Source organism: Carassius carassius, chromosome 28 (assembly GCF_963082965.1).
Source record: "Carassius carassius chromosome 28, fCarCar2.1, whole genome shotgun sequence".
In the NCBI taxonomy this organism is placed as follows: domain Eukaryota; kingdom Metazoa; phylum Chordata; class Actinopteri; order Cypriniformes; family Cyprinidae; genus Carassius; species Carassius carassius.
In genome coordinates, this window is record NC_081782.1 from 6,271,203 (window position 1) to 6,295,496 (window position 24,294).

Sequence of the window (24,294 nt, forward strand, 5' to 3'; positions counted from 1 at the left end):
GTGTGCGTACAATGGTGGACCAAAGGATTATCTTATTTTGGGTACTTTCAAAACTCCCCAAATCACTTGCACTCTCATGCGACGCCTGGATCACTGTGAAAGCTATCATGTTCAAGAGAGCATGGGGATCCTGAAAGCTCAGGCCAGACATGACGGTCTTCCTCTTTTAAAAGAGCATCGTCATGGAGACGCTTCCGACACCACACAACGTTAAATGGCAGAGCCGCAAGAGATATTCGGTTGCACGCACACAGCAAATGCGTGCAATAAAGAGGTGTTCTTCATTTCACATCCACCTGGACATTAGAGTCTCAGCGAGAAGCTTGCCAACCGATGGACTTGAAGATAAGCAATCAAAAACACAGATACGATCTCACGCACACACACACACATTCATGTCCGATTATAGTTAAATGGGGTTGTGTTGAGTCTGGTCGCTATACACACAGATCTGGCCTCACCCTAAGGATTTTGGGTAACGGAACACTGCAGATCCACATCTCAATAAGTGTAGAAACAGGTTTCCTTTCTCTCGTTTCATTCCGCTTCTTTCTTTCAATCTGTTACTCTCACTTTTTTCATAACATAATAGATTTTGCTTTTCGTCTTGTTCATTTTCTGTATCATGCCAATAAGACGAAAGTTTTTAACTAAAGAAAACAAGATAATTCACCTATAAAATGAACCTATTATCATCTTTCACTCATATTTTCATCATGTCATTCCAAAGCAGTATGACTTATTTACTTCTGTAAAGCAAAAAAGAAAAGATTATGAACAGAATTTAAATGCAATTGAAGCCAGGAACTTTCAATACATACAAAAAGCATTAAATATTGTGTGTCTTCTAAAGTCGTACAATAGCTTTGTGTTGCAAAACATAGATATTTAAGTTGGTATACTTTCTGATAATCTCTGCCTCTACCGGGCTAAAAACACGTGGAGTAAGTGAGTTTGAAAACTGATCCAGTCTAATTTGTGAATCAAGTGGTGAATCATTCAGGTTTTGCGAACTGGATCAAGCGATTCATTGAAATGTTCTTAATCAAAATAATGAATCATTCACAAATTAGACATTGCTGCTATAACTGGTTCTAGACAGCAATGAGAGTAGATGGACATCAAATGGACACATTTGCTTTAAGGTTGGTTTGGAATTAAATATCTATTTTCTAAATCCTTGTTATTGAATTTATTTTGAATGATTCACCCATGCATGTGTTTAATATTTTTCAACTTCCCCTCATAATCTGTAGTTGAAATATCAAGACTTTCAGCAAGGCAACATATTTTTCTCTTGATATGCTAGACTTCTCCAGTCATTAAGTCCGCTTAAACCTCTGCCCGACTTTAAAGATCGCATTAATATCTGTCTCAATGCAATTATTAGCCACTATTATTTATTTTTCATTTTTAATAATACATTTTGGGTGACGTACTATGGAACAAGAGACCTGTTGCTACTTTCTTTACATTGCATCTTTAAGTCTCCTGCTTCTCAGATTTTTCTTCTGAGGAAAGACCCTATAACCTCAAATTTCCTTCAGATTTCCAAAAGAGATCTGAGTTTGAAGTCTCAAATGATGATTGGATTTTCCAAGATTTTAAAGTGTGCAATCAAACATCAAAGATTTCAGTATTAATTCAAGCATTTTTCACTCAGATGTTTATACACAAGAGAAAGGATTGCACGCCAGAGAGAGATAAACCACCTACACACACTGTCCTCCAACACACACACTCTCTCAAACTTTTGGAAACACAGCAGGTTCTCAGTTAGAAGATGACCTTCCAGGCACTCTTGGCCAAGAAAGAAGGACAGAAGTGACACGCACATTCAAACGTGTGAAGCTGCTCCCTCCGGTTGCTATTAGTTTGTAATCGTAATGAGGATGAGAGAGTTGGGGAGAGCGGCTTCAGGGCGAGCCACAGTGGAAAACCTGCAGAAATGATGTCAGAGCAATCGTGACCACCGATTGGAGTGGAGATTCCCGGCGAGAGCCTATAAAACCAGGAAAGACAACAGCAGGAACCAGCAAAGGCAGAGAACGTGCGAAATTCCAGGAACTGCACAGTGTCCATCTGTCCATCCCCGTGTGACTGAAACCGAATCAGATTAAGGGTAAGGAGCCTTGGAGAAAGAGCAACCTGCATGTTCCTACAGGGCTGTGTTAAGTGTGTGTGTTTGGGTAGAAAGGTGAGCAGACAGGTGTATTTGAACACGTTTGTCAGGAGTCGCAGTAGAATAATGCTGGTTAGTTGGTACAGAATCTGCTGTTTGATAAGCAACTGTGAATTTGTTTGAGCCTTAGGGTTACGGATGAACCAGTATCGGAAACATCCTGTTGATGTTGCATTGCTGCAATAGTGACACAGAGGTGTGAAATCATGCCTGGTATCAGAGAACCGTTGAGAGCGTCTTTGAGAGAGCGTGTGTGTGTGTATGTGCATGCAGGGTGTCCAGTGAAGTGTGTGTGGGCAATGGGAGATGGCTGGAGTTGTTTATTTTTGGGGACGGAAAATGCTAAAGTTAGCCCATGTTGCTGGACAATGCATTTCCCCATTCGTGGGGCGGGAGAGGGGCCGCATCTGCTCAACTCAGCGCACCAGAACTCAAATGCCAAGGACGGGACACTCTGGGTCAGATGAATGCATTACTGGGCAGTTTTTACCGATAGTAAAGAGTTTTGAAAAATGTATAGGAGAAATACTGTAGCAGGTGTTTATTTAAGGTGAGAAAAATTGAAAATGAACAATTAATAAAATGTCAAAACTAATAATGGGTAATGCAAATCATGGATTACATGATTCAAGGTCAGAAATTCTTAAATGCTACATTTAGCTTTGTTTTGATTTTTGTCTATCTTAACTTTGTACATCTATCTATCCATCTATACAAAAAATTGGTGTAAAAATAATTGTCACTTAAAAAAACAATAGCAAACTCCACACTTACAAACAAATTGCAAGTGACACAATGAGTTAAGCATGACATTTTGAATTAGAGAAAAAAATATATATTTTCTTGTATAACATATTCTAACAATCTTAGTTTTTCATATTTGTTTTTTTTAAATGTGTCTACCAATCTATCTACATTTACATTTATGCATTTAGCAGACACTTTTAAGCACTATCTGTCTATCTATAGCCTTTTATTAGATATGGTAGAGGTTTTACTAGTAACTGTATTTTGCATATGCAATGTAACTGCATTTATTTCATATATATATATATATATAATTTAAAATAAATAATGTTTAAAGGAAATTGTCACAAATATCAGGATGAATGTCATATTTACAGTTGCAATTAACACATGTGCCAGCAGGCGGCGGTCAAAAAGTAAGATTCGGTGCAGCATCATTATCTAAATAAGGTGGTTTTAGAAATCAAAAAAGTGAAACAGCTAAGGCAATAGTGTTCTCATAAATTATTTACTGTAAATGACTTGATCATCAATCTAAAACTTTTACTCAAGTGATGCGAAACTACAGTAATGTGCAGTCCTGCTGTGAGGATGTTTTTGTATGAGTGTGTTTAAGAGTGTGTTTTGGGGACACAAAGGTAGGGGTGAAGGTCAGAGTGTGTGTTTGGGCTGAGTTCATGTGTTTGTGTAGAGGGTGTGTGTTAGAAGCATTCTCACACTCTAGCGGCTGCCGGACCGCCCAGTCAGAGTGTATTTTCACAGATGGAGTCTGGATGAATGTAAACACAGCCCTGTATCACAGTAATTCAACACGGTACTGAAGCTGAAGTGTGTGTGTGCACGCTCAATTGACAGTGCACTGACACAGAGACATAAAAACTGTAATCAATGAAATTATGATGCAGTATCTCTCTCTCTCTCTCTCTCTCTCTCTCTCTCTATATATATATATATATATATATATATATATATAATTAAATTTCATTAACAAGGATGCATTAAAACTGATCAAAAGCGATTCAAAAAACACAGTTATCATAGTTTCCACAAAATAAAATTAAAAATGAAATTATAATAATAATAATAATGTTTCTTGAGCTGCAAATCAGCATTCTAGAATGATTTATGAAGGACCATGTGACACCTGATGACTAGAGTAATCGGTGCCAAAAATTCAGCTTTACTAGCACAGGAATAAATTACATTTTAAAATATGTTAAAATAGAAAACAGCAATTTTATATTGAAATAACATTTCACAGAATAACCGTTTACAGCATTTTTGATCAAATAAAAGCAGCCTTGCTGAGCATAAGAGACTCCAAGACCCCACTAATCACATTGTTAATTGTATTGTAGATGCTGGGCTGTGGATGTGTGCTGCTCTCTGGTCTGCTGACACTGACCTTGTTCCACTGTAGTGCGGAAAGTCTTCTTGTACCCCAATTAAGATCAGAGGTGAGTCCAGGTCTTGCTGATATACAAATATACAAACTGTATATGAGAGATTGAGAAAATAATGTTATATTATGCATTTTGTGAGGAAATTCACTCTGCTGCTCCTCAGAAACACACAAACAGACTTAATGCAGTCTAGTGAGAGATAAACTGTCATATTTCTGAGTATTCTATAAATACAGTGGGGATTCCCCTTGAGAGCCTTTGCAGGAGGCAACCATCACCCTCTCCTTATGAACACGAGCTACCTGTCTGAGAACTGACCCACTGGGTCACCCAGTCTGTCATTCTTCCTGTTTCTTCATAGGAAAAAGCCAACTTTATTATTGCATTTTAAATTATCTTGAGTTGGTCTCTCTGGGGTGTTCAAGCTTCTGTTTTTTGCAAGCCCAAATTGGTCGACCAGCTATAACTTGCTTGATAAAGGTCAGAACCATATCCATCAGCTGGACCCAGTGAACTTGGGACCATAAATATCTAGCTTAGTCCAGCTAGAACCCATGTAAAACCAGTCTACCGCCTTAAAATCGTGCTTTGATGATGAATTGTCCATCAAAGAGAATGAAGATTATTTTTAGGAAGACTTAATTTTCTGACAAATTTAAAAACTGGTGTAACAGATGAAGACATAATTTGCATTACACCATGCATTTCCATTTATTTCCAATCTAGTATGTGGACTCATCTGTCGTGGAAGGTCGCAGTGTCCAGCAAGGTCAGACCGAGCAGAAGACCTCAGGAGCTGTGAACGCTAAACACCTCCTGCACAACCAGCTGGTCCGACTGGAGAATGATGTCATTGAGACCAAGAGGAAACGCAGCTTCCCTGGATCCAACACGCCTCTTGACCGTCTGTCAATCAGCACCATGGATCCCAAAAGCAACAAGCAGAGGTAAGAAATGAGAAAAAAGAAACACTCTTCTTTTAGTTTGGATACAGAAGGAAAAATTATTCTAGCCTGTGAAATAATATAAATACTAATATGATTATTATTATTAAAATATTTCATGGATAATAATTAAATATTTTTAAACTGACACATTCATTCTTTATTGGTGTTCTTTAACACATATGTCATCGTCACAGTTGAATCACAGCACTGCAATTTTATTGTCAGCCCTGGCTTAAGTCTGAAAAACCTACAAAACACACTTTTGATTTGCTATGATCCATCCTTCGGATGAGACGTTAAACCGAGGTCCTGACTCTCTGTGGTCATTCAAAATCCCAGGATGTCTTTCAAAAAGAGTAGAGGTGTGACCTCGGCATCCTGGCTAAATTTGCCTATTGGCCTCCGACCATCATGGCCTCCTAACAATCCCCATATTGACTCCTCTCCACCAATAATCTGGTGTGTGGTGGGCGTTCTGGCGCAATATGGCTATCGTCGCATCATCCAGGTGGATGCTGCACACTGGTGGTGGATGAGGAGATACCCCCTGATAATGTAAAGCGCTTTGAGTGCCTATAGAAAAGCGCTATATACATTTAATGAATTATTACTTATTATGATCCCAAACAGATGATGAACCATAGGTAGCCTTGACTGGCCATGGCTTGTTTTTATTGGCTGAAGCCTGTCATGCACAGCTTGATAGCTTTGTGTGAGCCTGTTTGTGCTTTTACAGTTCACTAAGTGCAATTAATGTTTTGCCTGTAACCCCACAGTTAAAGTACTTCTATTTCTTGGGTGGAGTCACTGTGGTGTGGACTGAGGTTTTGTATGACATAATAAGTGTCTGATGCTGCTTTACGGGAACGGACAGTCCAACTGTGCTGATGACTGTAGCATCAGACTTCCAGTCAATGATCAAAACTGTTTTATCTCAGTGAATGATTTGATCTCCCTGCTGGATGGAACAAGCAGTGTAACTCAGCATGGCCTGAGGCTCTCACAAAGCTGCATCTAAATGATCCTCAGCACTTGATAAGATCAGGACAGAAGCCAAGAACAGCAGCGAAAGCACCACGCCATGCATTATCAAATATCAACACACGAATCTATCTATCATGGGCCCGATAAACACATGAAAGCTCACGAAAACCGCTGCGTAGTTATGTGACTGTTCCATGGATCCTGAGTAAAGATATTCACCTTGAAAGCCTATGTTAGATTTTGTTACTATACTTCTACATTTTCTCAATAAATCTTTCAGATCTTCTTCCAAAGCTTGAATTTTCCACACAAAAATTGAGATATGGCCATAGAAAAAAAAAAAATCCTGATGCTAGGTAGCAGTAATAATAGACTATTATTAGTATCATTGGAAAACGTGCCTCCTGCTCAATAAATACTTCAGTATACACTCAATTAACCAAAAAAAAAAAAAAAAAAAAATGCAGGATTAGGAAAAAAAAACATATATTAGAAATTACCAGTAATGTTTTTGTTACATGGACATTAATTATGGTATAGACATTTCCTTCAACCCTAAAACCTGTAAAAAAAAAACATAAATGGAATATATATATATATATATATATATATATATATATAAATATAAATATATATATGTGTGTGTGTGTGTGTGTGTGTGTGTGTATATATATATATATATATATACATGGAAAATTCCTTCATATTAACAGCACATTGGGACACATTTTTATGGAGAGTGTTTTTTGTTTTTGTTTGTTTGTTTATTTTTTTTTACTTTAATATGTTACTATATGTTTCAGTGGCATCACTGACGTTATCATGCTTTATGTCATCCATTCATTAAAAATGTGTATCTTTTTATTATATTAATTGTGATTCTGATTAATTAATGATGAAATAAGAAGTCAAAAATCATGCCAAAAATTTGGTTGATTCATCACTTTGGAAATTAAAGGTCAAGTTGAGTGCATTGCAAGTTGTCCATGCTTTTTGAGATATAGTCTTTCATACAGTATTCCTTGTAATATACATTTTAGCAAATGTTAGTAGGTCATTCCAGGTATTCGAATGTATAGAAAACTTTTGTAAAATGTGTTAAGTGTACATTATATCTACCTTATTTTGCAACATTCAAGTAAGCTATTTTATGTAAATGCTTGAGACTTCAGATTATTTAGCCGCTATTCATAAATAACTAGAAGAATAACAAAGAACGGTTAATGGTAAAATTATTTGCGCAACAAAAAGTGTGTTTATAATTATAGAATTTAAATAATATGATGAGAAATATCAGTTTGCAATATCAAGCAGCACAATGAGTTGTTTTGGACAGCTAAATATAACTTCAAGTTCAAGTTAAATTCAAGTTACAAAAATGTGTAAAATATAGCACAGGAATTGACCGATTGACCTGCCCTTAAAGGGATAGTTCACCCAAAAATGAAACTTCTGTCATCAATTACTCACCCTCATATCGTTCCAAACCCATAAGACCTTTGTACATCTTCAAAACACAAATTAAATATTTTTTATGAAACCCAGGAGCTTTCTGTCCCTCCATAGACAGCAAGGGTACTACCACGATCAAGGTCCAGAGATACCAAGAACATAGACAAAATAGTCCATGTGAAATCAGTGGTTCAACAGTAATTTTTGTGCACAAAGAAAACAAAAATAACCACTTTATTTAACAATTATTCTCCTCGGCATCACCCTACTGTACCACCAATTTGGAGAGTATCATGAAACTTGTGCATGCTTTCTTTAAAGTAAACAAGGCACAGCACATGTGTGTTATAGGCGTTTCACTCGTATAGTTTTGAATGAGGAAAAAATTAAAAGCTCAATATGGCCGCTCTATCGCACAAAGCCCCACCTTCTGAAAGAGAGCCAATCGCTAATCAGTAAATTCACTATAGCTGGCATTAGAAGCCCCGGTTGCTATAGAAACAGTAAGCGTTCTGAGTCATGCGCCTAGGACTGTACATGTGCACTGTATGATCTAGCCTGAGAAATAAGATTTTTTTACACTATTTGAGAAAAATAAACCGCATTTATGATACAGTTGTAGTCAGATTTCATTGGTGAAATCAAATATGAAATTTAATCATAAACTTGTCGACCAGTTTTGGAGAATTTAACGTTTCCCCATTAAAAGAGATAGGAGCTGCACTTGGATGTCCAAGAGGCGTTTCAAAGATGGCCGCCGAGTCTCATGACTTGCCTTAAAGGGACTTTGTAAGTCAGCAACACCAACCACATGCGTTGTTTACATGAAGATCAAAGCACGGCATGCACTGTGATACTCTCCAAAATGGCTCTAGAGTGACGCAAAGAAGAAGAATTGTTGAATAAAGTAATTATTTTTGATTTCTTCGTGCACAAAAAGTATTCTCGTAGCTTTCTAATAAATATTTTATTATGAGCTATACCTTTAAGAGTCATGTGCTTAATGATACTCACCTTGGCATGTCTTTCCAATCAGCAGTGTGTGATGGAAAAGGGAAAAAGAAGTAACTCACGATAGTGACTGAGTGAGTAAAATGTAATCTAAAGGATATGGCTGATTTCTTTGCGTTATGTCTGCAGGAAGGTGGTTGAGTTGCCACGGCGACGAGTCAACATTCCGATTGACCGGATTGGCGTAGGCCGTCTTCCCAGCAGCAGAGGATAGACTCCGCCTCTGACCACGCCCCCACAAACAGGTACGTAAGAGCGGAATAACGTAAATATTTTGTTTACATGTATTGTAAGATGAAAATAGAATAAATATAATGCAAATTATATTCAGCGTAACATGTTGTATTTTGTATTTATATGTTGAATATGTATTTTGTTTGTTCTTGTTTCACAGGGTAATTTCGCAGGTAGATGATATGCATGAGAAGCACACCAGCCAGCTACTCACTAACCACTGAATGACCATTAATCATCTGCTCCAGAGCTGTTCTTTCTCACTGATAACTGATTTAGAGCTTCAATATCCGATCAAACTGTCTATTTCCAGTTCTGACTCATCATCATATAAATTAAACATCTAAACTGTATTGCTTTCATAAAATGAGTTCTGTTTATGATGTTAGAAGCATTAGTCAATCAGAGAGGAATCTGCTCATGGCTTCCATTATTGCACATCTCAATATTTACTCAAGCGCCTCACGACTTCTCGCTTGCTATAATTTACATAACTATTGTCATTTTCTCACTTTGACTGGAGGCTGTTCAGCCTTGACAATAAAATAGATGAAAATCTACAATCTGTCGGTCTTATTTCAATTTATTAAAGCAAGCTGCTAAGAAAATGCAGAATAAACGAGATTGCAACTCAATTCTGGTGCTGATTAGTGACCACATATACATCTATGATTGTTGATAGGCTATCTGGCTGGTTTTGATCCTTTTGGTTAACCCCTTGTGATTTTTTGTAATTAAAGACACTTTATTGTACAAGTAAATATTTTGCCTACTTGGGGAATAGAAGCACAATGAAAGCGAACTCCTAGTTTGTGGGTAAGAAGTTGACAGGCAAATACTAGTAATAAAGCCATCACATCTTCGTTAGACAAATACAGCAAGTAATGCACCAGGTTTTAATTTTTGTCATTTTTTTATTCATATTACATCAGTGTGTGCAAATATAACAATATCATTGCATTTGTTATAGAAATGTCTAGTTTTAATAGGAGTGTAACCATTCTAAAAGTATAACATTGTATATTTGTGCTGAAATAAATTTATTTAGGTTTAAATGATTTATATCATTATAAATATAAAGATGTATATTATATATTTTTCTTATGTACTTTATAGTGTCATTGAAATACTTCAATTGTATAAAAAGGAATTTGTTTTTGCTTTTTGAAAGAAATTTCATATGCACCAAGGCTGCACCAATACATGCTGTCTTTATAGTCTAAAAACCTTATCAAGTACTGAAGGGTAATATGATTTTATAAGAGTATAGTATAAGTTTTAAACAACAGCAGATGTTGAAAAATTATGAAGGATCCAAGCTGAAGGCCAAAAATGAGATGAGTAAAATGCTTTTATCTTGATGAATTTATGGTTCTTTCTAGTTGACTCAATCGGCCAGAGCAAGTTCGTACCATCTGTACTACAAATAAATTCACAAACTGACAGCCTAAGATTGTGAACACCTCTGGGTGTAATTCTTGCCTTGCTTTAAGATAGTTTGTGGAAAATGGTAAGAATGATCAAATAAGATGACAAAAATAAGGAGAGACTTCCAGCTCCACTACACTTTTGTAACTTCCTCACCATAAGCGGTCCACGTCCATGTGCCTGTGTAGCCAGAGGATGTAGTTTGCCACCCGAGTGTACACACCATACACCCTCTGACTGCCACATTCCTCTGGTCCGCCCCAGGACACCAGTCCTTGTGCCACCCATCTCCCACTGCGGGTGTCCTGGGTGACAAACGCTCCCCCACTGTCCCCCAAACAGGTGTCCTGACCGCCCTCGTAGAAGCCAGCACAGAACATATTGCTAGTGATGTTGTAGTTGACAGAGCGTGAGGCATAACTAGCTTCACATTCGTCCTGAGGCACAACCGGGAGTTTCACATACTGGAGCAGCTCGGAGATGGTGCCTAAATCTGAGGTCAAGCCACTTGTGGAAGCAGAAGCGTTGGCTGTGTTAATGCCCCAACCAGCCACTATACCCAATGTGTTGGGCAGAGGCATCAGGGCATGACCTTTAACACCAGGCCTTGGTAGACACACGGGTCGTATTAACGCAGACAGCACCACCTCCTGGCTGAGTTTAATCAGAGCAATGTCATTGTTATAGTTTTGAGGATCAAACTGAGGATGCAGGATGACTTTCGCTACAGACCGGTTGGTGGCCAGGTGCTTATCCCGTATGTTTGTAAGGCCCAAGTGCACTCGGATGTGTTCAGAAGCGACAGGGACAACGGAAAGATCACGGCGGTGTGATCTGAGAACGTGAGCGGCTGTGAAAACCCAAGTGGAGGAGAGGAGAGCGCCGCTGCCAAACCAGCGGTCCTCAGGGACACGGGACAAATCCTCTACTGAGAGCAGAACCTGCCAGGGGAACAGACCGGGAGATGCTGTTCTCCCACCAACAATTCGCTTCTGCTGGGCTGGGAAGAGCTGTGACTGCTCACCACATGCTGAAACAAAAACTTATTCAAGTTAACACAGATATGCATAGCAATCTTAGAAACAAATACAAGTAACTTAAAGCAAACAGAGACACAGAGTCCCAAACCAAAAAAAAAAAAAAAAACACAAGGATCCTACTATTAGACATATTAATTTTTTAGACAGACAATGGATTCACTGGATGAAAATAGTTACTTTGTGCTTTAGTGAAGGGAAATTTTCTAATATAGATATAAAAATCTTTATTATATTTTACACATTTTACGTTTTATTAATCAGCACTTTTTCAGTTGTATTTAATATGAATTTGGTCTGCCTGTTTGAAAAAAGTAATAATAATAATAAAAAATATTTATTTATTTTCAGCTCCAAAAATTTAATATTTTTGAAAGAATTCTCTTATGCTAATGCAGGCTGCATTTATTTAATTAAAAATGAAGAAAACAGTAATGATTTGAACTAACAGTTTTTTTATATATATATTTAATTTAAAAATGTATTCTTGACATTGCTGAATTTTCAGAAGACAGTGTCACATGAAATTTCAGAAATCTCTAAATTCTAACATCAATTCATATTTTAATATTAATATTCTTTGTGGAAACTGTTAAATATTTTTTCTGATTTTTTTGAAGGAAAAAAAGGTCAAAAGAACACAATTTATTTGAAATATAATTTTTTGTAAAAAAGTGTATTTAGTGTCACATCAATTTAAGGCATTATTGCTACTAAATTCTTAAAAAAAAATCTAATCTTATTGACCACAAACTTTTGAAAAATAGTGTACAGTTTAATATATATTTAATTTAAATAATATATAATATCATGTAATACATATAATGTATAACAATGTTGTGAATTCATATCTTTAGTTGTCATATAAACAATTAGTAAGTAAACAAAATGATGTCTCATGAAGCTGAATGTGTAAATGTTTCCCAGGCAAGTCAATGATTTGATGATTTTTGAATGATTCAAAATGGCAAGTTTTTTTATTTTATTTTAGTCATGGTCTGATATCCTGCAATAAATTTCCAAAGCATTATACATTCGAACTTTGAGTCTTACCAAGAGGAGTGCTTTCTAGTGGAGTAGGAAGCTGAGATTTCTCATTGGCACTCAAGGTTCTTTCGAAATCTCCTACAGTAAATACATAAACAACGATGGCAGACACTGTAGTCATATAGATTATACCATTCCAAAACTATGAACACAAAGTCATGTTTATAATAAAACAACTAAACAAAACTGAATAGACCTTAATTAATGCAATAGTGATTTTAAAATAAGTGACTCTCAGTAACACACCATACCTGGTAGACAAGTGGGCAGAGGCGTCCCGTCCTCACTCACCCATTCCCCACTCTGATGACAGGTGTAAGTGTCTGTAAGGCCAATTTAGAGTCAAATCCACTGTGAAATCTAATATGACTTGACTTAAATGCATCAATGACTGACAGTGAAATACTCACTGTTGACCTGGGGAGAGTCTCTACAGCTGTACTGGATTCTGGATCCAAACACAGTACTGTTTCCAGAGCTCTCAAAAATCACCTCACCCAGTACTACATCCACTGGACCACAGTCAACCACTAAAGGAGATAATGAGAAAGAAATTGAGTCACAGATATTAGTCCTTTTTTAATTCTTTGGATGATGATTTTGGGTTGTGTCATATTTGATTTAGGTTCCTATTTTTATCTATTTTGTGAATGTTTTTATTATTAAAGATTCTTAAAAATTCTCCAAAAATTTAGAAAGTATGGAGTAAGTATTCATATAATGGATTAGATGGGAGCAGGATGAGATGAATACTGTATGACTCAGGATGTTATGAATCATACACTATAGAAAAACAATTACAGGAATTCTCCAATGTGATTGGTGGATTTTACAGTAGGACATGCAATGTGTATTATAAGAGGATTTATGATGGAAAGAATTTTATGAACAAATAAACCATTTAAACAGTAAAGGTCACAATCATACCAAACATTAAGTGTCCACTCTTCAACATGTGCTGTGCGTTCCCAAAAGATGAGGTAGTTTTATAATCTGACCTGTCTGAAAGTCTAAGTGTATTTATGTATTTCTGTCTCAAAATGAACCAAATAGTGAAAGTAAAATGCACTACTGACAAAGGGATGTATAAATATATATCATGAAAAGATCATGTTCACATCCATACATGTACTGTACATGCTCACTGGTTTATTTCAGAGTACCTATTTATCAAAAAGCATTAATGACCAGTAGATGGAGACATTCTATGATACATTAACTCAGTGCGGCCTTCAAACCACACTTTCACTGACAGAGCAACAAAACTAGACTTAGACGTGGAGCATGTAAACTTAATACTGATAATGTTTAGCACAGATAGCTTGTATAAGCTTTAGCAACAAAATCTGTAATAAAATCTATCATTAAAACAAAGTGACAGATCATAATTTTATCATTTTATATGAATTTATCAGAATTAGTGCTTATAAGTAAAAATGCACCTTATATACTCATAGACAATTGATTTAAAACAGTGATATTTATTTAAATCTTTAATCATCAATTTAATAAATGCCTTTTAGCCTTTTTTTTTTTTTTTTTTTTTTTTTTTTACAAAAGAACCAAACCTCAAACAACAATAAACTCTGAGTTAGAATTGTTGTAATTTTAGGTAGGCACAGATTAAGGCTATGTTTGAATGACCCCAAACCAAATTTCCATTAAGTCTAGGACTAGTCTTAAACTTGTTTGTAACCTGGAATGCGAACCTAGTACAAATACAGATATTTAGGAAATTTCATCTTCGTCATGAGATACTTAAAATATGACTGAAGGACAATAACTGAATGCTTTTGAATATTGAAAAAGAAACACATAGGTGTGCTAGTCTTTTATGCAATAAAATAACATTTATTTTATAAATAATACATAAATATTGTTAAAATCAAAACTGAATGTTCAGCATCATTAATCCAGTCTTCAGCATCGCATGATCCTTCAGAAATCATTCTAATATGCTGATTTTTAGAAAAAAATTTTTATTTTATTATCAATGTTGAAAACAGTTTAATATGTCTGTGGAAATTCTTTTTTTCAAGATTCTTTGATGCACAGCATGTTAAAAAAATCTTTTGTAACAATATAAATGTAATTTGTCACATTTGGTCAATTGAATGGAAATGGTAGTTTATTTTTCAAGCTCATAGTATATTTGTATATTTGTAGTTTAGGAAGTTCTTTGGCTACCAACCAATCCCTTTAGATTTTAACTCAGTATCTGATTAGTTAAAATGCTTGTTAGGGAACGATGTCTCCTTTGAGATTCCTTCTCTGATGGCAGCAAGGAGAAGAAGGAGAAGAAGAGAGAAAAAGAGAGAAAGGGCAAGTGAGAAATACAGAGTGTCTGTTAATAGACTTACTTTTACACAGCGGGACATCTCTGCTCCACTTCCCATCCCTCTGACACTCAATCTGATAATGCTCAAATTCTTTATCACCCTGTAAGAGAGAATGTGAGCGTTAGTGTGATGTAAAACAGTACTGATTTGTTTCAATTAGCTTGCATCATTCACTGGCTTTATCAGCAGAAGTGAATGGCCACTTCTCTCTGACCTGTCTCAGTGAGTATCCAGGGTCACAGGTCAGCGTGATGTGATCTTTGAAGATGTAGTTAGAATGCAGAGGCTCCAGGTTTCCATTAAGGGGTGCCGCAAGAGGAGAGCATTCAGAACCTGAAGATAACATTTACACCTTTGCCACAGTACCATACTCAAAAAGTAATTTACATGATGTAATTAATTTTAGTAGTTATATGCATTGGTCAGTCTCTGACCGGTGGAGGTGTAAGTGAGTTTCCAGCCAAGATTCTCTCCAGTGCTGTCAGTGTGAAACAGGATGTTGACTATGTTACTTCTTGTCTGGATCTTCCCTGGTGACTGCTCACCACAAAATGGGCCAAAATCCTTGTCTCCTGCATTAATCTGTGGATAAAGCACCATTATAATTATATATTGTTTTAATGTTTTATTTTTCCAACCAAATGTATCAATTTTTATCATTAGTGATGGGAAAAACTAAGCTTTTTGAACCTTCAATTCAATTGATGCACAAAATGATTAACATTTTCAAAGCACACAAACCAACTTCAAATGTTTTATTAAAACACATAATCTAATCTAACACCATTAAATATGAAGTGTATACTCTTTTAAAGTGTAGGTCTTGTTTTGCTTTTTTATGGAGAGCTTGGTTAATCAGGCCAATAAAAGATTAAACTAGAATTCTTCATTTTTATTACACAATCTTGTTATTAAAAGCCAAATAGAGGACAGTTCACATTAACAGTTCACAGTTCACCATTGAAATTTCAAAACAGTTATGATGTAATAAAGCTACATTTAGTGAAATCAAGTCACTTTTGTGTTTTGATACACACTCCGAATCACTGATTTGAAAACGAATGATTCGCAAAGGTTTCAAAGCTTCATGAACAGTGTTTCAAAAGCACCTTTTAACTATTATCATAATATTTAATTATGATAAGTGATGTACTGAAATACATTTTTTAATGGAACACTGAAACTGAAATTAAAGTATTCATTTAGCCAAAAATGAACAATGAAAAATTAATTAAATAATCTATTAATTGATTAAATGTATTTAATGCTAAATACTCAAAGTTGAGTTGTACAGTACAAATTTAAATAGCACATAAGGCATTTCCTACATTAAATTTTTATTGACATTTAGAGACAGTTAAAATATAATGAATATGTAATATAGAGCATAATATATTTAACAAAATGCTCCTCACTATACACAGTATATATATTAAAAAAATTTAGCTAATCAAAAAGCTATGGCCATTGAATTTCTTTTCTGAGGTAAATGTAATGTTAAGTGACATATTATATTAATAATATAACAAATTATATTTAAATATATTAACTAAATACTTCATTTGAATTTGTCAAATGCAATGTTCTGTCAATATTTTTGTATAATGATGGTTAAACTGTGTATGTGTTTATTTAAAAAAACGCTGCAAAGAAATTGCAAGAGGACTCTCACTTTGATAAAGTCATAGGGGCAGTTGACTTCAGGGTGGTCTTCAATGTCAAAGGTCTCATCAAACTCCAGAGTGATTTGAAAACCCTCCTCCAGCTCAATGCGATATGTGCAGTTAGAGCTTTTGGGGTACGGTTCAGGAAAATCAGCACTGGTGATCTCTCCAGAGCGCTCTGTGTACACGCTTTCATTACACTCAACTGCAAAGATTACAAATGCGCATATATATAATTCACTATCATTCAGTATAAGATTCAAAATGAACACATTAACAGCTATCATAAAATGACTAAACAATAATTTACTGTAAATCTTCTGCTAAAAATCCCTCAAACATAAGAATTATGTTTGCAGTGCAATGCATGGAAGCTGCAGTAATAGCTCCCATTCTAATCGGGTGTTTGAAGTTCACAAGTTTATCCACATCTCACTGACCACCAAAGTGTAAATATTTAGCAGTTGCTGCTTAGCTACAATCAGCTGGACATAAGACAGACACACTCCAACACACACTTAAACTATCACTGTAGTAAAAACTAAGTCATGCACACACACACACATTTAATGTTAACTTAACTGACTAACCAGCATTTCCAGGAATATTAGTATTTTCTTCATCAAGCCACATATAAATAATGTTTAAATTTTACCACCTTTTGGCATGAAGGAGAAAATGAAATTGATCAAACTTTGATTCAAGTAAAAAAAGGGTGTTTGGCATCTGCCTATTATTTTGTTTGTTACAGAGCAACAAGTGGGTCACTAGGCTGACATGAACAAGTTTGTTACATTAGAGGAAAATCCAACTATAACACAAAAGAGGTTGTTCTGATTCTGATTTCGCTATTTTGAAATATTACCTTTGCAAGTTCTGTTGTCAGAATGAAGCAGGAACCCATAACGACAAGAACAGTAGAAGCCACCAATGTAGTTGTGACAGAAATGATCACAGACAAGATCTTCATTATTTCTGTCTCTGCATTCATCTACATCTGCAGGAAAAAAGAAAAGAGAATGAGCAACTTGGACGTTAGAAACTGAAATGAATGTGCACTGTTTTGTTACTCCAAACACTCACCAACTGCACTAAAGTGAGCTTCAAAGCCAGAGTATCGTTCCTCATTAGAGAAGTCTGAACGGAACGCCACACTGAGCATGTTTCTGGGGGACGTGATGACATTATCACCAGGAACCTGTTCTGTGTCTGTACTCTCTTTTCCACAAAACACAGCCAGCTCTTCAGAGTCTGAGTATACCTGTGCGAGCAAACAGATTTCTATTTTAAATGAATGCTATTCTGAAAGAAGAATCCTGAAAGAAATATATCACAGTTTACACAAAAATATTAAACAGCACAACATTGATAATGATGATTATCATGTGACACTGAACACTGGTGTAATAGCTGCTGAAAATTCAGCTTTGCATCACAGGAATAAATTACATTTTAAAATATATTAAAATAGAATATAGGGCACCATTTGTAAAGTGGCTCACGCTGAAAATAACAGCAACATTTTGTCACATTTAGCTTCAAACAATGTTTAAAAAACTGGTATGAATTTTTGACGGTCACTTTTTAGTACATTTACAACAATATTTGTCAATTTAGAGATATTTTAAATAGTTAAATCTAAATATTAAATGTTACACCTACCGTATTTTTCGGACTATAAGTCGCATCAGTCCAAAAATACGTCATGATGAGGAAAAAAACATATATAAGTCGCACTGGACTATAAGTCGCATTTATTTAGAACCAAGAACCAAGAGAAAACATTACCGTCTACAGCCACGAGAGGGCGCTCTATGTCTTCAGTGTAGACTACAAGAGCACTGAGCAGCATAGAGCGCCCTCTCGCGGCTGGATACGGTAATGTTTTCTATTGGTTCATTTCTCTCAGTTCATGTCAAATAAATTTTGATAAATAAGTTGCACCTTACTATAAGTCGCAGGACCAGCCAAACTATGAAAAAAAGTGTGACTTATAGTCCGGAAAATACGGTAAATGTTAAATGTTAAATCTAAATGTTAAATCTAAATATAAATATAAATGTAAAATCTAAATGTTAAATCTTAATATAAATGTTAAATATAAATATAAATATAAAATCTAAATGTTAAATATAAATATAAATATAAATGTAAAATCTAAATGTTAAATCTAAATATAAATGTTAAATCTAAATGTTAAATATAAATATTAAATATAAATCTAAATGTTAAATCAAAACGTTAAATCAAAACGTTAAATCTAAACGTTAAATCTAAATATAAATGTAAAATCTAAATGTTAGATCTAAATCTAAATGTAAATGTTGACTCTAAATGTTTGGGGTGAATTTTACTTTCTGATAACAGGAAGTGCCAAAATAAAAGCTCGAGGAGGTCAGTGAGTGTTTATAGCATCGTGTCAAATAAGTAATGAATAAAAACCATATTAACCCGAGAAAATTGACTCTTGGACATGGATTATCGTGATAATAACTACCTAAAATAATAAACACGTTTGGAGAAACTGTTTTCGTTGCTCTGCATTTAACCCATCCAAGTGCACACACACAGCAGTGAGAAGTAAACATACCATGAACACACACCCGGAGCAGTGGGCAGCTATAGATCCAGCGCCCGGGAGCAACTGCGTGTTCAGTGCCTTGCTCAAGGGCACTTCAGCCATGGGTATTGAGGGTGGAAGAGAGCACTGTTCATTCACTTCCTCCCACCTACAACTCCTGCCAGCACTGAGACTCAAACCGATGACCTTCTGGTAACTAATAATAATAATAATTCATTACATTTATATAGCGCTTTCTAGGCACTCAAAGCGCTTACATAGTCAGGGGGTATCTCCTCATCCACCACCAGTGTGCAGCATCTACCAGGATGATGCGACAGGAGCCATAGTGCGCCAGAACGCCCACCACACACCAGCTTACTGGTGGAGAGGAGACAGAGTGATGAAGCCAATCAGCAGATATGGAGATTGTTAGGAGGCCATGATGGTCAGAGGCCAATGGGCAAATTTAGCCAGGATGCCGAGGTCACACCTCTACTCTTTTCGAAAGACATCCTGGGATTTTTAATGACCACAGAGAGTCAGGACCTCGGTTTAACGTCTCATCCGAAGGACGGTGCTTGTTGACAGTATAGTGTCCCCATCACTACACTGGGGCGCTAGGACCCACACAGACCACAGGGTGAGCGCCCCCTGCTGGCCTCACTAGCACCTCTTCCAGCAGCAACCTAGTTTTCCCAGGAGGTCTCCCATCCAGGTAGTGACCAGGCTCAGCTCTGCTTAGCTTCAGTGGGAAACCAGTCTTGGGCTCCAGGGTGATATGGCTGCCGGCTAAACTAGTCTGGATCTCTAACCATTAAGGCACAGCTGCCCCCGAATAGATGATGCTGACCCCTCAGAGGACCCCAGATGACGCTAACCCTGAATCAACAAACAGAACTAACAAATATTGCTACAAGTGTGACTGCATCATATAATAATTGCTGTTAATAATGTTCATCGTCTAGCTGACTACGTCTTATATGAATTTTTCTGAAAAATCCTGTCATATGCGCACGAACAGTCACCACTTATAAGCTACTACTAAATATTGTAGAAACTTAATTTTTTGTAAAGTTGCTTTGTAATGATTGTATCGTAAAAAGCACTATACAAATAAACTTGAATTGAATTGTTGTAAATGTGCTAAAAAGTGACTGGTAATTCATACCAGTTTTTTAAACATGGTTTGAAGCTATAATGTGACAAAATGTTGCTGTTATTTTCAGCGTGAGACGCTTTACAAACGGCGCCCCATAATAGAAAAGAGTGATTTTAAATTGTAATAATATTTCACAATATTACAGTTTTTACTACATTTTTTATTCAAGTGAGACTTCTTTCAATGTTTATATACTCGTACCAAATAATAAGCTTTCAGTTTCTGTGCAACTCTGTGTACTCTTGAACAGATCGCCCACAAATGAAAATTCTTTCAATCATTAAATCATCTTCATGTTGTTTCAAACTGGTATAACTTTGTCTCTTTCGTTACACAAAAAAGCAGATATTATACAAAATGTTCATGCTGTTTTTTTACACAACATTTTCACTTTTTCTACAGAAGAAAGTAAGTCAAACAGATTTGGAACAACATAAGAGAGAATAAACGACACAATGAGGACTGAATATGTTCTCATTTTCTAAATATACATGCATGAACATCTGAAAAAACCACACAATATAAATACTCCCAGCTTTTTGCTGTACATGTACCCACACAAATTACCCAGAAGAATGCTGGCAAACCCTCAATTTAAGAAATATCTGCACAAACACAAAAACTGGCATGCACATGAACACAATTACACTCAGCAGACAGCCAAACTGCCAGTCAAACCAAAGTCATACACACAAACATCGCAGAATGAGACCACAGCCAAGTCTTTATTGTGCTTCTACAAACACACACAAACAGCCCTAGACATGTCTCTTATATGGCTCCCAGCTTGAGTGTTTACTTTACCCATGTCAGTGAACGGAGGGTAACCTACGGTTACCAAAGATGTCCGTAGGCAATTAATTCCTGAGCACAATGCACAGACAAACAGCCTCACAAACACAGACAACACAGAGATACAGCAACTAAAATAAAAAATGTGTGGGAGACATGCTTATGTCAATGCAAGAATCCTAATTACACAGCTATTCCACCAGACACACCTCGAGCAAAATAGTTGCACTAGCAGGTTAAAAACACATATAAAAAGGACAAAAAAGTTCAAGTTCAGGACAAGCTGCATTTCGCAGCAATGTCCGAGGAATACATGGAAACCCTATAAATGAAATTCCCACATTCATTTAAATGTATATTTACAACGGTCACGTGTGTGTCTCTGAAAGAGTTTTTTTCTGTGCCTTTTCTTTTGTCTGCCACCCAGTTTTTGGTCCACTGCTGTGGCGCCCACTTGGGGGTTTTTGAATATGACTATGCCCCCGTGTCGTTGATTCATGTATTTTTGTAATATTTATTGAACATGAATTAGCAGAGGTGATTTTATTAAAAAGGAGAGTGAAACATTTGTAAATTTTGACTTACCTTCAAGTAGTCGTACTCACATAAGTATGAGGGCTCTATGTCGAAATGCATAAAATAGAATCGGATTTTATATCCATCTGCTACAGTTATATTCCACTGCTGATTTATCTCTTTCGGATAGGATTCAGGAAAGTTTGGAGACTTGATGGTCCCATACATGTCTGTGAGGTGGATGACTTGAGTCCACGAGGGCCATAGACACTGGGCCAAGATCACAATGACACTGTGTATAAAGGCATTTAATTTAAACCATGACATCAAATTCAACATCGCAAACATTAAGATTAAACAAAATGTTTCAAATATTCAATTAAGTGAGTTTAATTCAGCGGAATTAATTCCTGTAAGAATCTGATAATTGGGGTTTAGGTGGAGGGGGAATAATTATAGTGTTCAGCAAAGCCTTAGTAACCAAAGATATGTCAGATTACAAGTTATTCAGATTGCTCTAAATAATTATTCGCAGGCAAACATAAATAGCGTTCACGTGAAGTGGTAACCAAGTTGCAGACCCTTAGATTCCATATCTGACCTGTAGGTGTCATTTATTTATCACTTGATCATTTATCACATTTTACATATCAAGTACATTAAAAAAACTTTTTTTTTTAACTGTTGACATTAAATTATTTTGCATTAAAAGATCGGCAAAAATTTATAAATAAATATCACATATTTCAGTTGCAAAGTTACTGACAGGAAGGACGCTGACACCCCTAAAAGGAAAAATTCCCACGCGGACAAAATACATCATGGATAAAAAAAAATAATCCCAAGCTGGTTATAATGAAAGTTTGTTGATGATAACAACAGACTGATAATATCTCAGACCACTTAGTGGAATCTTAATAAATCTGAAATAAAGTTCTCACCATGTAAGCTCCATGACTTCATAAATTCCTCTGTCAGTGGGAAAGGTGCTGCATTCCCGTCTGAACTCCAGTTTTCCCTCCTCACGTCACATTGCAACTGTTTACAATGAGCTCTCTCCCCCACAGACTGTGTGTGTGTCGGGACTCGAGGCGGGGTGGAAGTTTGTGTTTTAGTTACTTGCACAAAAGAGATGTATTTTAATATAAACAATAACAACACGTTTAAAAAAAACAAAAACAAAACCAATGCAAGTAGAAATTTGCCTAAAAATAAATACATTATGGCAGTATAATTTATGTATATGCATTTAAAAAAATAAAAAGTAACCAAAACTTTTTACATGCACAGGTGAAATTACCGCATGATATTGTGATGTAGACAAAATAATATGGACATGAACGATTTCACGTAGCAGCAGCAGAATGTAGATTAAAATGCTGTCTCAAATGGATCTGGATTAAGAATAGTTTTATCATTTTCTATATTTATCATGTTGTGTCACTTTCTAACTAAGACCCGAGCTGGAGTCTGTGGAGCCAGTACTTTGTATCACCAAGGGACTACAAAGCCTCAAGCCATTTTTCGACATACTTGAAGTGAAGTGAAGTAACATACAGCCAAGTATAGTGACCCATACTCAGAATTTGTGCTCTGCATTTAACCCATCCAAACAAAGCAGTGTACACACACACACACCGTGAACACACACCGGAGCAGTGGGCAGTCATTTATGCTGCGGCGCCCGGGGAGCAGTTGGGGGTTCTGTGCCTTGCTCAAGGGAACCTCAGTCGTGGTATTGCCGGCCCGAGACTCGAACCCACAACCTTAGGGTAAGGAGTCAAACTCTCTAAACATTAGGCCTACACTTCCCCAAAATGATATTATTAGATGATATTATAATCATGTCATATGATTTTAAGAGTTTTGTGTCCCTGGACCATAAAACCAGCAATTAGACTCAATTTTATACATTATCTGAAAGATAAATAAATAAGCTTTCCATTGATGTTATGGTTTTGTTAGGATAGGACAATATTTGGCTGAACTATTTGAAAATCTGGAATCTAAGGGTGTAAAAAAATCTAAATATTGAGAAAATCCACTTGAAAATCTGCATTGTTCATTAGAAAGCATGATTACATTGATTAAGTTCTGGAGTACTCTCCCAAACGGCAGAAGACAGTAACTCAGGGAGAAGAATTGCTGAATAAATTATGTTATTATTGTTTTCTTTGTGCACGGTTGAACCCCTGATGTCACATGGACTATTTTACAGATGTCCTTGCTGCATTTCTGTGTGTTGATTGTGGTAACATCGTTGCTGCCTATGGAGGGTCAGATAACTCTCAGATTCCATCAGAAATATCTTAATTAGTGTTCCGAAGATGAACGAAGGTCTTACGGGTTTGGAATGACATGAGGGTGAGTAAGGCGGTAACACATTCTGAACACTGATTGGCCATGGTGAAAACTAGCTTGCTGCTGGAGCTAGTTTTAGTCCGGCCTGCAGGGGACGATCATTTTCTGACTTGTAGAGGTCCAAAACTCTTAGCATAACAAATTGGACTTCAGAATGTAATAAGAAGCAAACTTTTGATAAATAATTAAATCGGCACCTGTAAAAGGAAGCATCCTTCAGATGAGGCATTAACGGCAGAATTTTACATTTTTAGGTGAACTAACCCTTTAAGTGATTTTTTTTTTATATTAGCCACTAGCTAACTCCTGTCCTTGTTTGAGGCCATCTCTACATATATGTGTGTGCAATCCATATTTCTAATGGGTTATCACTGTGGGTGATGGGAGCTGATTAATGTGTTTAAACCAGAAGTCCTTTAATTCTAGAA

At 36.2% G+C, this 24,294-nt stretch overlaps 2 protein-coding genes across 4 annotated transcripts; one reads left to right on the forward strand and one right to left on the reverse strand.

Moving 5' to 3' along the window:
- Positions 1-1,841: 1,841 nt before the first annotated feature.
- On the forward strand, positions 1,842-9,523 carry LOC132107791 (osteocrin-like). Of its 2 annotated transcripts, none has more exons than XM_059513999.1 (5): positions 1,842-2,122; positions 4,288-4,386; positions 5,059-5,279; positions 8,856-8,971; positions 9,121-9,523. In XM_059513999.1, the coding sequence occupies exons 2-4, from the start codon at positions 4,288-4,290 to the stop codon at positions 8,938-8,940; spliced, it is 405 nt and encodes a 134-aa protein (XP_059369982.1). In that variant the 5' UTR covers positions 1,842-2,122; the 3' UTR covers positions 8,941-8,971; positions 9,121-9,523. The 2 variants fall into 2 exon arrangements, with proteins under 2 accessions (XP_059369982.1, XP_059369983.1); XM_059514000.1 differs by lacking the exon at positions 1,842-2,122 and adding an exon at positions 2,603-2,732.
- A 61-nt stretch (positions 9,524-9,584) lies between these two features.
- On the reverse strand, positions 9,585-22,590 carry LOC132107790 (mannan-binding lectin serine protease 1-like). 2 transcript variants are annotated; one of them, XM_059513997.1, is made up of 12 exons: positions 22,447-22,590; positions 21,575-21,797; positions 17,559-17,736; positions 17,341-17,472; positions 16,484-16,680; positions 15,246-15,393; positions 15,026-15,144; positions 14,833-14,911; positions 12,883-13,002; positions 12,724-12,795; positions 12,479-12,550; positions 9,585-11,418 (listed from the first exon to the last, which is right to left on the reverse strand). In XM_059513997.1, exons 1-12 carry the CDS (start codon positions 22,458-22,460, stop codon positions 10,541-10,543), a joined length of 2,232 nt encoding a protein of 743 aa, XP_059369980.1. In that variant the 5' UTR covers positions 22,461-22,590; the 3' UTR covers positions 9,585-10,540. The 2 variants fall into 2 exon arrangements, with proteins under 2 accessions (XP_059369980.1, XP_059369981.1); XM_059513998.1 differs by lacking the exons at positions 9,585-11,418; positions 12,479-12,550; positions 12,724-12,795; positions 12,883-13,002 and adding an exon at positions 14,577-14,743.
- Between the last annotated feature and the right edge of the window lie 1,704 nt (positions 22,591-24,294).

Bases quoted from the DNA above. Each gene is read 5' to 3' on its own strand.
- LOC132107791 (XM_059513999.1), top strand. From the start codon at position 4,288: ATGCTGGGCTGTGGATGTGTGCTGCTCTCTGGTCTGCTGACACTGACC. The intron at 4,387-5,058 runs GTGAGTCCAGGT...TTTCCAATCTAG, and splicing joins TACCCCAATTAAGATCAGAG to TATGTGGACTCATCTGTCGT. The intron at 5,280-8,855 runs GTAAGAAATGAG...TTATGTCTGCAG, and splicing joins CCCAAAAGCAACAAGCAGAG to GAAGGTGGTTGAGTTGCCAC.
- LOC132107790 (XM_059513997.1), bottom strand. The intron at 15,394-16,483 runs GTGAGAGTCCTC...CTTTATCCACAG, and splicing joins GCCCCTATGACTTTATCAAA to ATTAATGCAGGAGACAAGGA. The intron at 11,419-12,478 runs GTAAGACTCAAA...TTTTTGTTTCAG, and splicing joins ACTAGAAAGCACTCCTCTTG to CATGTGGTGAGCAGTCACAG.